The sequence below is a fragment of the Myotis myotis genome, unplaced genomic scaffold, assembly GCF_014108235.1.
Source record: "Myotis myotis isolate mMyoMyo1 unplaced genomic scaffold, mMyoMyo1.p scaffold_m19_p_10, whole genome shotgun sequence".
Classification (NCBI taxonomy): domain Eukaryota; kingdom Metazoa; phylum Chordata; class Mammalia; order Chiroptera; family Vespertilionidae; genus Myotis; species Myotis myotis.
Window position 1 is genome coordinate 23,883,085 of NW_023416314.1, and position 13,275 is coordinate 23,896,359.

General features: G+C 43.0%; 1 protein-coding gene across 2 annotated transcripts in view; it reads right to left on the minus strand.

Annotated features, from left to right (window-relative positions):
- Positions 1-13,275, minus strand: part of FAT3 (FAT atypical cadherin 3) — a 520,751-nt gene that overhangs the window by 185,987 nt on the left and 321,489 nt on the right. For both annotated transcript variants that reach the window (XM_036324714.1, XM_036324713.1), the window contains exon 3: positions 7,643-7,704. In XM_036324714.1, the coding sequence (XP_036180607.1) occupies positions 7,643-7,704 (62 nt within the window). The remainder of the gene's footprint in view (positions 1-7,642; positions 7,705-13,275) is intronic.

Genomic DNA, 13,275 nt, shown 5'->3' on the forward strand with positions numbered 1-13,275 from the left:
CACATTTCAATATGCTGATGGATGTGTAGGACCGTATCCGTTCTATAAAGAAGGAAGACCTATACTGGGCACTACAATGAAGTGACGGTGTGACCTTGGACCTTTCTCTCTTCTCTTCTCAGTTGCTGCATCTATATAGTGGGAGAGAAGCAGTTTGGATGATGCGAATGAAAATCAGCTCCTTGATTCCAGGACACCAGCTAACTGTAGTAGCTCATGAATAACCAACAATTTTTTTAATATATTTTATTGATTTTTTTACAGAGAGGAAGGGAGAGGGTTAGACAGTTAGAAACACTGATGAGAGAGAAACATCGATCAGCTGCCTCCTGCACACCCCCTACTGGAGATGTGCCCACAGTCAAGATACATGCCCTTGACCGGAATCAAACCTGGGACCCTTCAGTCCGCAGGCAGACGCTCTATCCACTGAGCCAAACTGGTCAGGGCATAACCAACAGTTTGGTCTCTTAAAGACCTCAGTGTGAAAGGCAAACAGAAAAACAGTCACTTTGGTAACAGAACCTTACTGCCTACCCCTCTGCCAGGCCCAGAATAAGCATTTGATAAAGCTTTTAAGACAGGAGGGGAAAAAATGAGTTTCCATGAACTTAATTCAAATTGATGCAACATGGATATGAACAACTAAGGCTTGAAAAGGCATGGGCCTGGAGGTAGAGACCTGGAAGAGAGGGTGCCATGCTCTCTTGGGAGCTCTGGAAAGCAGAAGTGATGCCCCACTCTTCTTCTGAGTCCTGAGCCTGTGACAGGTACTGTTTTTGTGCACATATATCCATCTTTTTTTGAGGGCCTGCTGGTACTTCTTGCAAAGTTTTTGAGGGTGTCAGAAAGAGGAACCTAATGAGAGAAACTTTCATTTCTCTCAGTTAAATGATCAAAATATGGGCTTTTTAATGGGTTGAAATAGGCCTGCGATTCTTCAGCATCAGAAATTACCATCATTTCCAAAGCAGATGCTTATCAAAGTAAGAAACCACTAAGGAGTGCACTCACTGAAGAAATCAATTTGCATCCTAAATCAAGGAGGAAATGTTATAAAAAACTTAGCAAAGGGCAGTATATTTTTTCCCCCTCAGAAAATAAAACTGTAAAAAGGGATGATAATTTCAGACAGGAAGAGAAAACAGTCACATGAGATGCCCCTTACCCAGGATAATGGTTATGGATGAGTATGCAAAAGGGACAGAGACTAGGTAACTTACATTCCTATAGATCTAGTGTACTCCTCTGTAATGTGTTTTGCTACTTATAACAACTGTGCTATAAAACATCACCACATTGTCTTGGCTACTTCAGGTTATAAGCACACAGAACATCATTTCTCACCCTCTGTCTTTATACGGGTTCCTGGGTCTTGTCATCCTTTTTGATTTGCAAATAAAATAATCTCTCTGTTCTCTTATCAGAACCATCCAGCCCTGAACAGAGAAACATTTCAAGATCAAAAGGGAGGCAAACTAATACTCTTTCAGCAAGCAAGATAAAGATTCACCCATAATTAAGCCAGCTGTATAGAGTTATTTAAGTGGACATATCTTTTAAGAATAGTCAAACTGCTATAAGCTATTCATACTACTGGGGTCAGTACTGAAAAGAGAAAGGGAACTGACAAGGTGTTTCCTGAGGAAAAGGAGAAAAGGGAGGAGGTCGAAAAAAGGGAGGCACAGAGGATGGCTCAGTAGTGTCTCTGTGGGCCAGGCCCTTTGTGCAGTTCATCCATGAGGTCGGGGTGATTAACTCCATTTTACAGATGAGGAAATGGAGGATCAAAGCAAATGGAAAGAGGCAGGGTCTTCCCTTCCATTCCTTCTGTGTCTGAGTTCATGCACTTTACAGTATGCTAATACCCCCTCCATGATCTCATCTGGGGGAAAATAAAGGTTTCAGATCAATCACTAAATCACGGGGCATTATTGAGTGCCTCCCATTTTTCAGGTATGGGTCTGGCTGCTCTGAATACAGAGATGAGAAAGACATTTGGTGCTGACAACAGCCACCACCATTCAGGGAACACTTACTGTCTAACAGGCAGCATCCTGAGCACTTTTTACCTGTCATTTCATATACTCTTTACATCAACGCTATGTTAGGCATTGTTACAGATGAGGAAAAGGGGGTTCAGAGAGGTCCAGTGGCCTATCTAAGCTCTGTGAGTAGCTCCAAAATAGCATCTCGGGCCTACCTGAATTTAACATCCAGGCCTTCCCACACCACTTCCATTTACTAGCTTGATAAATCAAGTTTCAATCCCACAGGAGTTTAAATTTAGGAGGTGAGGAAACAATCTGTACAAGTGATTATAAGAAAGAATTAGTGCCTTTATTTCTTTATTTCACAGCTGCCATCTCTGATAATGAGGTAATCAGGGCTGAAGTCACAACCACTAAGCTAAAATGTTAACTCACTATTTAGTTTATGCATCCATTATCAACTTCCTGCCTCTATTTTCTGGGAATAGGCTTCTATCTCCACTATCATCATAATTGGCTATAAAGTTATGTATATGACTTTGAGTAAGTGAGCTGAAAATTCCTGACTTTTGCATTTTATGGGAGGGAAAGAAGATCAGACCAATTATTTTCACATAACAGACTTCCAAATTAGGCAAGAGTTTAGAGCTCAGACTTCACCTAAGAAGTATAAGCTATACTTGTGAATTTTTCTACAGTTCTTTGTTCTTGCTTTTTTTGCAAGTCCCTTGGATTCTGTTAATAACTTTCCTCCTATAGTCAGAGATTTAAGGTGAATGCTTACAGACTCAAAAACCCTTACGGCCCATACATGGTCAAGCTAAATATCTTAAATCAATGTACAGGCAGACACCCAACAGTGTAAAAAGTGCCTGCTATCATAAGGATTGAAAACTACAAACAAATCATTAATGTCCTCCTGGTTACTTATTCATAAGAGCACCTGCCAGGTCAGATTCTAAATGACTCCTTTCAAGAAGAGAAATTTAATTTTATTGGGATGGAGAAATATAAAATAGAGCCAGAGGTTAATAGGAGTTTAAGAGGAGCATAGGGTTATCTTAGCAATTAAAGGCTCTCCAGGAGGTTAATCACCCCCACATAGTACTTACAAATGACACATGTATCAGCAGATATAAAAACGTGTGTACAGTGCAGAACACTAATCTGGATTATACACACACACACACACACACACACACACACACACACACACACACTGGAGGCCCAGTGCACGAAATTCGTGCACTTGCGGGGGTGGGGTGGGGGGAAGAGTCCCTCAGCCCAGATTGTGAGAGGGAGCAGACCAGGCTGAGGGATCCCACCAGTGCACAATTGGGGCTGGGGAGAGACGTGGGAGGTTGCCCAGCTGGGGAGGGACCATGGGAGGGCTCCAGGGAGTGTCCGGCCCATCTTGCTCAGTCCCGATCAGCTGGACCCCAGCAGCAAGCTAACCTTCTGGTTGGAGCATCTGCCCCTGGTGGTCAGTGCACATCATAGCGAGCAGTTGAGCGGCCTTAGTGTATCATTAGCATATTACACTTTGATTGGTTGAATGGCCGACTGGACACTAAGCATATTAGCCTTTATTATATTAGATATATATGGTATATTATGTATGTATGTATGTATGCATGCATGTATGTATTTTGCAAGACTGAGTTAAACTGATATTCTTTCCATGATCCATTCAGAAAAAATAAATGGCCCTGGCTGGTGTGGCTCAGTTGGTTGAGCATCATTCCATACACCTAGAGGTCACTGGTTAGATTTCTGGTCAGGGCACATACCTGGGTTGCAGGCTTGATTCCAAGTAAAGGGCTTGCCAGAGGCAGCCAATCAATGATTCCCTCTTATCATTGATGTTTTTCTTTCTTTCCCTCCCTCTCCTTTCCTCTCTCTCTCTCTCTCTCTCTCTCTCTCTCTCAATCAATGAAAACATTTAAATGTAAAGAAAAGATATGAAAGTCCTTCAAATTGTCACAGCAATGTTATCTGTAAAAAAGCAATGTGGCCTAGAATTATGAGAGAGAGAGAGAGAGAGAGAGAGAGAGAGAGAGAGAGAGAGATTTAAGTTGTTTCCGTAGCAGGAGAAGATCCCTGGAAGCACGCAGAAGACAAGTTAGTTTGGCTCAAATGACCTAGTTTTAAAAATCTCCATTCTGACAACTCAGGAAGGCCACTGTGCAGCTTCTTGGCCAGAATCATGAGGGATTTGTATTAGACAAGTTCCCTTTGAACCACTGCCTTCACCCTGTTGAAATAACTTTCTAGGCCCAGCATGGAAGTGCTCCTGTCCAGGGTGCCAGGTCAAAAACTGAAACAGGTAACGTTTCTGACCCTGTCAATGCTCTGCTTGACCAGAAATGCAGCATACCCAGCCAGCCACGCCCAACCGCCAACCCAACCCTGTGCCTTCTCACCCCAAGCAAAGCTGACTATGTGGTCCCAGCTGATGAGATATTTCCTCTTTTTCTCTTCCTTGCTCTTTATTCTTTATTCTATTAAAGCACCCTGCCTTCAGCCCTGCTCTGCAGTTCTCTAAATGGAGACAGTCCACTCCACGAAGTGTTAAATAAAGTGTGTTTCTATCACCTAAATAGTCTTCTCTCATCATTTTTAAAAAAAATATATATATTTTATTGATTTTTTACAGAGAGGAAGGGAGAAGGATAAAGTTAGAAACATCGATGAGAGAGAAACATTGGTCAGCTGCCTCCTGCACACCCCTTACTGGGGATGTGCCTGCAACCAAGGTACATGCTCTTGACCGGAATCGAACTTGGGACCCTTCAGTCCACAGGCCGACGCTCTTCCACTGAGCCAAACCAGTTAGGGCTCATCATTTTTTAACAATGCTCATCCAAACCTCCATCATCTCTGGCTCCCACTAAAAGACCCCACTACTTGTGCCCTGCCCCATCCTGTCTGCCCAGCAGAGCAGCCATCTACCTCTTACACTGGCAATGGTATCATGTCATGCCACCTTAATGACTTGTCACTGCACTCAGAAATAATTCAGAACCGTTACTACAGCCCTGGTTGCTTTCTTCAACTGTTGTACTACCACATTTACCCCCCTCCTCTACCTTTCTACCCTTAATCACTCTGGCCTTGGTAGTCATACTGGCCTTGAATAGAATCTTGGCTTCATGTCACCAAGTTGCTATCTCCTTAAAGAGGTCCTCCTAGCCAGCCTATTGAACATTGACTACACCAAACCCCACTTTCAGGCACTACCCTGGAACCTTCTTTGAGTGGCCCCAGAGAGCTTGTAGCTGAACTCATAGCATTTCTTTCTTTATTACGTGTTTTTCCATCCTTCATGTTCACTCTGTATCCCTAGCACATAGGGCAGCCCCTACAACATGGCAGAGTCCAGGGGTTGCTGCCTGGGCTCCTTCTGCATTCCAGTGCCTGGAGCTACCAGCATCTTGGAATGTGGAGATGAGTCAGATCTTTAAGAGGGCTCAGGTAGTATGACAATACTAGAGGCCTGGTGCATGACATTCATGCACTGGGGGGAGGGGAAGGATCCCCTCAGCCTGGCTTGTGCCGAGCAGGCCTAAGCCAGCAGTTGGACATCCCCTGAGGGGTCCTTAGCACTGCCATGGAGATGGGAGGGGCTCCCACCACCGCTACTGTGCTCGCCAGCCCTGAGCCCGGCTTCTGGCCAAGCTGCACACCCCCTGTGAGAATGCACTGACTAGCAAGGGGCAGCTCCTGCGTTGAGTGTCTGCCCCCTGGTGGTCAGTGCTCATCATAGCGACTGGCCGTTCCTCCATTTGGTCAATTTGCATATTAGGGTTTTATTATATAGGATATGATAATAATTAAAATCACAGTGATTATAACTATACTTTACTGAGCACCTGCTTAGCACCAGATATTGGACTGGATGTTTGACAAAGATTTCATATTTGATTCTCCCAATAGCTCTCTGAGGTTATTAACTGCTCGACTACACTACTTCGTTAGTCAGATGATACCAGACACTAAGCCATGATGGGCCAGGTCCATCATGTCTGTCTAAAGAACCAGGATGTTTGGTCAGTATTGAGGAAAGTCTATAAAGGATGTATACTCACAGGCCTGGAAAACACTCCTGTGTTTTTCTCTACAGTCACACTGCACCACACACACCCTGAATACACCACCTTTCCAGGGACAAGCCAGTAAGTGATCTCAGGCAGATTCCCCAGCTAATGAGAGCCTCTCCCATTTCCCTTCAGGGAGGTAATGGGTTCCACTATTTGAGAACACAGCCTCCCCAGGAATCCTGGACTCTGCTGCAAAGGCAAGGAGCACAAGCAATATAAAGTGTTACTGTTCTGGCAAACGTTCTCTAATTCTGGACCAGTTACATACCACAGCCCATTAGTGTAATTTTGAAAAAAAACTAGAATTACTATTTTTTGGCAGCCTGGAGTCTTTCATCTTAAAAGATGACTGCAATGTTTTAAAAGGGTTATCAGGATGCTGCATCATCATAATAATGACCCTTTATTATGTACATTATGCTTTAAGAGCTTTAAACAGACTGTGATATAAGAATGTAAGATTTGATCCTAATAGCCATGCTTTGAGGTATACGGAGTAGTAATTATTTGTCACAGTTCACAGTGGGGGAAACCGAGGTCCAGGGCAATGAAACAGCTTCCGAGACTTCACGCCAATCATGGCAGTGCAGTTCTGGGACCCAAGGGCACTGATTCCTAGTCCACTGTTCTTTATATGTCATTACAAGTGAACTGATTTAAAGGAGAACAGCAGGGATTTGAGGGGCATGCATGTATGTGTGTGAGTGTGTGTGTGCGCGCGTGTGTGTATGCCAGGAGGACCTGTGAATTCCAGTGTTTCTTAAACCCTAACAGATCATCTTAAAAGCATAGACTCATTGCAACACATCACAAATCCCTAACTTCTAAGCATTGTCATCGGTTCCGTACCAGACAATCATACTTAAATCACAATGTCGCACATACACCTTGGACTTCAGGCTTCCCAATAAACATACTTGAGATATGTACAGAAAGACTGTTCCACAAAGCTCTTTCTTGCCTATTTTTCCATCTTTCCCCTTCTGGTGTTTCTTTTTCCCATCCAGAAATAATGTTCTTATAGTTTATAATTCTGCTGTTTCTGTCTTAATGAATTATAGGAGTGCATTTTATAGTTTCAGAAAAGTCATCTTGGGCAGTGAATCAACTCGCAGCCTTCCCTTCCTCAAATCTCTTCCAGGGGAAAAAATAAAAGAGGAGCAAAGCCAGGTGCTTCACAAATGCTGCACTTCACTCTCAGGGCAGCATTCTGCTCCTTCTCGCTCTGCAGCTGAGGCGCAGAGGGCTCTGTTCCTGAACTTTCTTGTCCTATAGTTGACCAAGGAGCCTGAAGTCAAGAAAGAGACATCCATGCATCTGCTTGTTTTCAGCAGAATGCAAAGGCTGCTCTGCCTCCCTTGCTGGGCACACAGGCATGCGTACAGAGCAATGTACGAGAAATTTCCAAATTCAGGACCAGTCAGCCCCAGGTAAACACCTTCACTGTGTAGGCCAGTGATCAAAGACAGTAAAGTTATAGTTTATGTGGAAGGTTAAAGAAGTTCAGTGAAAGTGAGTTTTAATGAGTGTCAGTTGCCTCTATGCGCTTACCTCCAGAAAATGTTCTGCCTGTTGTTCTCGATCCAGTTTCCTTGAAGTTGTTGTAATCAGACCTGTGTAGAAATGAGAATATTTGACTTTTAAATATCTGGGAGGGTGAGAAATAAGTCCAGTTAAAGAAAAAGTAGAAGTGATGAAGAACTGTAATTTTCCAGTCCCAGTGGCAATAAGATGGTCTCAGAATTCTTCTTTGTTTTATTTCTGGATAAGCAGTTTAGGAATCTTCAGAATTATTCTGTTATTTTTAGGTTAATCCTCACCTGAGGATATTTTTTCCATTGATTTTTAGAGAGAGTGGAAGGGGGGGAGGAAGGAGAAGACAGAGAGACATACATGGATGGGTTGCCTCCTGCATACACCTGACCAAGGGCTGATGATTGAACCTGCATCCCAGGTACCTGCCCTTGACCAGGAATCGAACCCATGATCCTTCAGTGTGAGGGCTGACAGCTCTAACCACTGAGACACACCAGAATTATTCTTAAAGCAAAATACCATTTACAAAGAAAACTTGAAAACTGTGTTGGGGTTTTGCTTATCTCAGGTAATGTAATCACTTTGGGGACATAAAAACTCACTGAAGAACCATTGTTTTTCTGATAAGAAGGAATTTCAATGATTTATTTGCATATGATTAAAATTATACAGTAGGAACCTCATTAAAGAGTTTAGAGTTCTTGAACAATTAATATGTTGTTGATGCAGATTAGATTCAGGCTATGAAACAGCACTTTCTTATTTAACTTTTTTATGCTTATAATGTTTTTTTTTTTTGTTAAACTTGACAAAGAAGGTTATTTCTGTAATAACTATTGTGCACGAAATTATTGCAAATTTAATAACTCACATACCTAAGATTTCATACTGTAATTTTATCATTTATTATATGTTTAAATCTTCACACAAAATAAGTCCCACCTGGGAAATGCCTATCTTTCCTTTGAATGGTGTTTCTCATAAATGAATCGCCCATTTGAGTATAAAGACAAAGCAAAGGGAATGCGAAGGCAAAACCTCCAGCCACCCAGCTTATTGCACCAATTTGTCTCTTGCAGGTTTTATTATTATTATTGTCAAATGACAATTAGGAGGTCAAACTTACATTCCATTTCTTGATTCTGCAATGTCCCTGAAGACAAGAGACTTATGGATGGGGCTGTTTTCATGACATATGCTGACTGACAGGAAATTGCCGCCAAGAGTAAAACCCCATGAAAAGCTCACTCCCAAGATTGGCAAAGTATGTGGAATAAGGAAAAGCTCTCCTACTGAGGTTGGCTGAGGATCTCATGACCTCCAGCTTTTATTTTATACAGAGGTGGTGGGTGGGAGTACGTGGTAGGCTTTAGAGAAAGCCAAGAAGAGGCCCCTAGGCGGTTAAATGGCCTTCAAAATAAAATCCCACTGGGAGTAGCAGGGCTCTTTCCAAGCTACTCCCCTCCCCTCCTTTCTCACCTGTCTACACTCCTATGAAGGGAAATCCATGTTACCACTGCACAAATGACCTGCCTTTCTGTGAATTCTTCCTGGAATGTGTCCCACTCCACTACTTCACCCACTGACTTCAAATGTAGATCAGCTGTTAATTCAGGTGTTAGCCAGGGTAAGTGCCCATGTGACATGTCCCAACAGAACGGTATCCTCCACCATCATTGTTCTTTGCCCTCTATGATCATCCTTTGCTCATATGTCTGCATTTCCCCAACAGACAAGTTGACCCAGTTCCTTCATGGGAAGGGCCTGCCTTTTCATTCATAAACCCACCTAGCTCGTGGCCTAAAACAAAGAATGGGAACTTCATTAATGCTCAGTTGACAAAAATTGCTGTGGAAGAGAGAGATTATTTATATATTTTAATCTTCAGTTTTACTACAGACTTAGAATGTTTGCTTGGGAGGGTACTGCTTAGTGCAGTGATGGCGAACCTTTTGAGCTCGGCGTGTCAGCACTTTGAAAAACCCTAACTTAACTCTGGTGCTGTGTCACATATAGAAATTTTTTGATCTTTGCAACCATAGTAAAACAAAGACTTATATTTTTGGTATTTATTTTATATATTTAAATGCTATTTAACAAAGAAAAATCAACCAAAAAAATGAGTTCGCGTGTCACCTCTGACACGCGTGTCATAGGTTCACCATCACTGACTTAGTGTGTAAGGAAAGTCTATGATGGTGGGAAGAATGTGGGTGCCTTGAACATTTATTTGAAGCCATTGATTGAGGTCCTCTCTGTGAATGGTGACATCCTCCTCACTCTCAGATACAAAGATGAGCAACTGTTCAAGGTTGTGGAGAGAAGACTGTTATCAGGAATTGTAAGGAGAGAATCAGTAACTTCTCTTTTCCAGTTCCCCATCAGAGCTCCCAGGGAGACTCAACAATTAGATTATATGTCCCACTCCACCCCCATTTACTGCATCTGAATCTCTTGGGGTGATGCCTGAGAAGGCCCACTGATTCTAAGAGAAGGTTTACTCATCCCATGACCCTTTGCTGAATCTCACTATGATTCTTTATTGATATTAGTGTTTCTGCTCAGCCACATGCAGGATGGGCGTACACTGAGCTGCTTCAGCATCTGGAGCAGACGATCAGGCTCAGTGTGTGCCTGGGGGTCAGCCAAGGGGAGATGGAGATGATGTGTGAGTGCACCAGTGGGTGGGGTGATAAAAGAGGAATAAAACGGAGCACAGCTCCCTGGTTCATGTTGACTATGGGTCGATGTGGTCACACCAGTGGACATCTAACACACCAATACGATGCCTTCATTTTCAGGCTAGTCTACCCTATAAGGTCATATGTCACAGAGGCCCTTTCCAAGTGAGAAGTTAGATGCTTCACCTCTTCCGGGAGCATCCTCTGTGAGGGGTCACAGTGGGAATGAGAAATACTTGTTGTATTGAGGCTCTGAATGGGTGAAGGGCTGTCACTTCTACTCTGCTGCCTGCCTGCTGCTCTTCAGGAGCCCTTTGCCCTCTGTTCCCCTGAGGGCACTCGTGTCATTTCAGGTCCTACTCTCAGAGTTTCACAGCCCACTGCGGTGTAACGGGGCCCAGGGAAGAGGCCAGCTTCCTCCCCTGATCATTCTTAGGGTAATTTTTTAGGAGGGTCACACATTTTAACAAAGCACATGTGTAACTGAGAGAGCAGTGACTCCCCTCCCATCTGTATACCTTCACCAGGATGTGTTTTTCACATATTCATCAGCCAACAGACGAAGCTACAGGCTTCCTGAAAAGTCTGAAACAGCATACACAACAGTGAACCTGGGGCTGTGAGGAAGACAAACAACATCTACGCCTGCAAGAAAGGCAGGCCAGCCTCTGTGGGCTTCAGGTTTCTAGGTCTGTATTGCCTTTATTTTCACAGAAATAAGATAAAAGTGTCTAATGGGTAGGAAATCAGGTGAGGTCAGCTTTCAGACAGGGATTAACTACTAATGGGCAAAATGTTTCTTTGGGGGGGTGGGTGGGTAATGAAAATACTCTAAAATTATAGACTTGAATTTTTAAGGGTTTTAACCACTTTCCTTAAAAAATGCCAACTCATTGAACCAGAATTATAAATGTAAGCAGTATACTCATCCTTTCACAACTGTTTGAATGTGAGTTTTCAATGTTTTATTATATAAACACTAGGGGAACCAGGGGTGGGTGGTGGTGGGGGGCAGGGCTGGCTGCAGACAGCTGGGGAAGATGGCCCTGATCATAGGCCAAGCCTAGGGACTGTACCTGTGCAAGAATTTCGTGCGCCAGGCCTCTAGTTTTATATAATTATACATCAATAGGGAACCATAACTCTGTCTTTTAGATTTTAACAAATATTTCTAGTTGGAAAAGTCAGACATTTCAAAATATTTGGTGAATGGATGATGGGGTGAGTGAGTTATTTAGGAATCAGGCATGAAGAGGGGTTGGAAGGAAGAGAGTGATCAGGTTTGGCCATGGGGATCTGGAGCATAACAATAATGAACAAAACATTTTGGGTTAAAGCCACAACTGGTAATTATTGCACTGATAAAAAATAATCCTCATCAAGCCAGGGCCAACTAAGCCAAAAACGGGCAAAAGCTTTCTTTATTCTAAAGCAGTGATTTTCAAACTTTTTCATCTCATGGCATGCATAAACTAATTACTAAATTTCCATGGCACACCAAAAAAATATTTTTTACCAAGCTGGCAAAAAAGGTATAATTTGATTGATTTACAAATGATAATAGTAACAACAGAAATAAAAATGATATTAATTACTTCCCCTTTTGGCTCCAAAGTAACTTTTCAAAAAAATCAGGTGCCTATAAATCTATATAAGGATTTCCAGTACCAAGAATTAACCAATGAGATGCAACCTTATTATGCAGCATGACCAATAAGATGCAACTCTATTATACGACCGATATGTTTATGGTCCAAGACAGGGCATTCACACTAATGGTTAATGTTGTGTTGACTGCTGTCATTTCTTTTATTTGACAATCTAGGGCAAAAGAGGTCAGTGCCCCTGACTAAACAGTCAGGTACTGTATGTTTTAAAAATTCTTGCAGCCCACCGGTTGAAAATCGCTGGACTTAGGGAACACACACAGGATGAGCTATGATGCTTCAGCAGCACCGTGTGTTTTACCGTCAGAAAGGAATGCAGTGAGCCATCTCTCACAGTCCAGAGGAATAAGTCGAAATCGCCAAAGCTGCATCTTCATTTTTAACAACTTTGTTGGAGCAGAAGGCAGTCGGGCTTTAGAAAAGGAAAAAGGATAAAGGAGAGCAACCTCCCTCTGCAACTGCTGTGATTCATCACCGTGGAAGGCCACCTCATTGCAATCTCCGCAGGAGACAGGCATGTACATCACGCATGTAAACTGCAGACCCATTGGGCACAGTAAATTGGGGACTGACATGACGAAATTGAATTTCAAAGATAAATCACCGGCAGGCGTTTGAATGTGGCATGGAGATAGAAACAAACACATCATTTGATATAATTACATATGCAAGCCTCCAGTTGAGGAAGGGGGGGCGGCAAGTTCAGTCCGCAGTGAATGATACTCAGTAAAGAAGGCGGGAGGGCACACAGCTGGGACCCTGCAATTACTTTAAAAATGGCCACTTTTGATTTTCTGTTGTGGAGACGGAGGAGTCTAACAGTCGCTCTCAGAAACAGCCTGAGAGCATGAACATGTGGCTGCCTGTCCAAAGGGGACTCAGGCTGTTCTCAGCAGTTACGGTCAGAGGAGTGACATTTGTAGGATGACATCTTTTCCCTGCTCCTTCTCCCCATGGGTGTCCTGGGTCGCAGCTGGGCAATCTACTGCTTGACATTCACATTTTCTGTAAGTGCTACTTGAAGCAGTGTAGTTCTTAGCTGTTTCAGCATAATTTTCCAAGACCCATGGAAGCTGGGTTTGTCTTAAAAATAAAACTAGAATTATCATTCCTGTGAACTGAAATTAGTGCTTTAAGTCTGTCTTTTTCATATCCCATTTCTCCACGCCTACCCCCAGCTATCCAATAAACCCCTCACCATCCTTCCAGACCAGCCGTGGGCAAACTTCGGCCCGCGGGCCGGATCCAGCCCATTTGAAATGAATAAAACTAAAAAAAAAAAAAAAAAAAAAGACCGTAC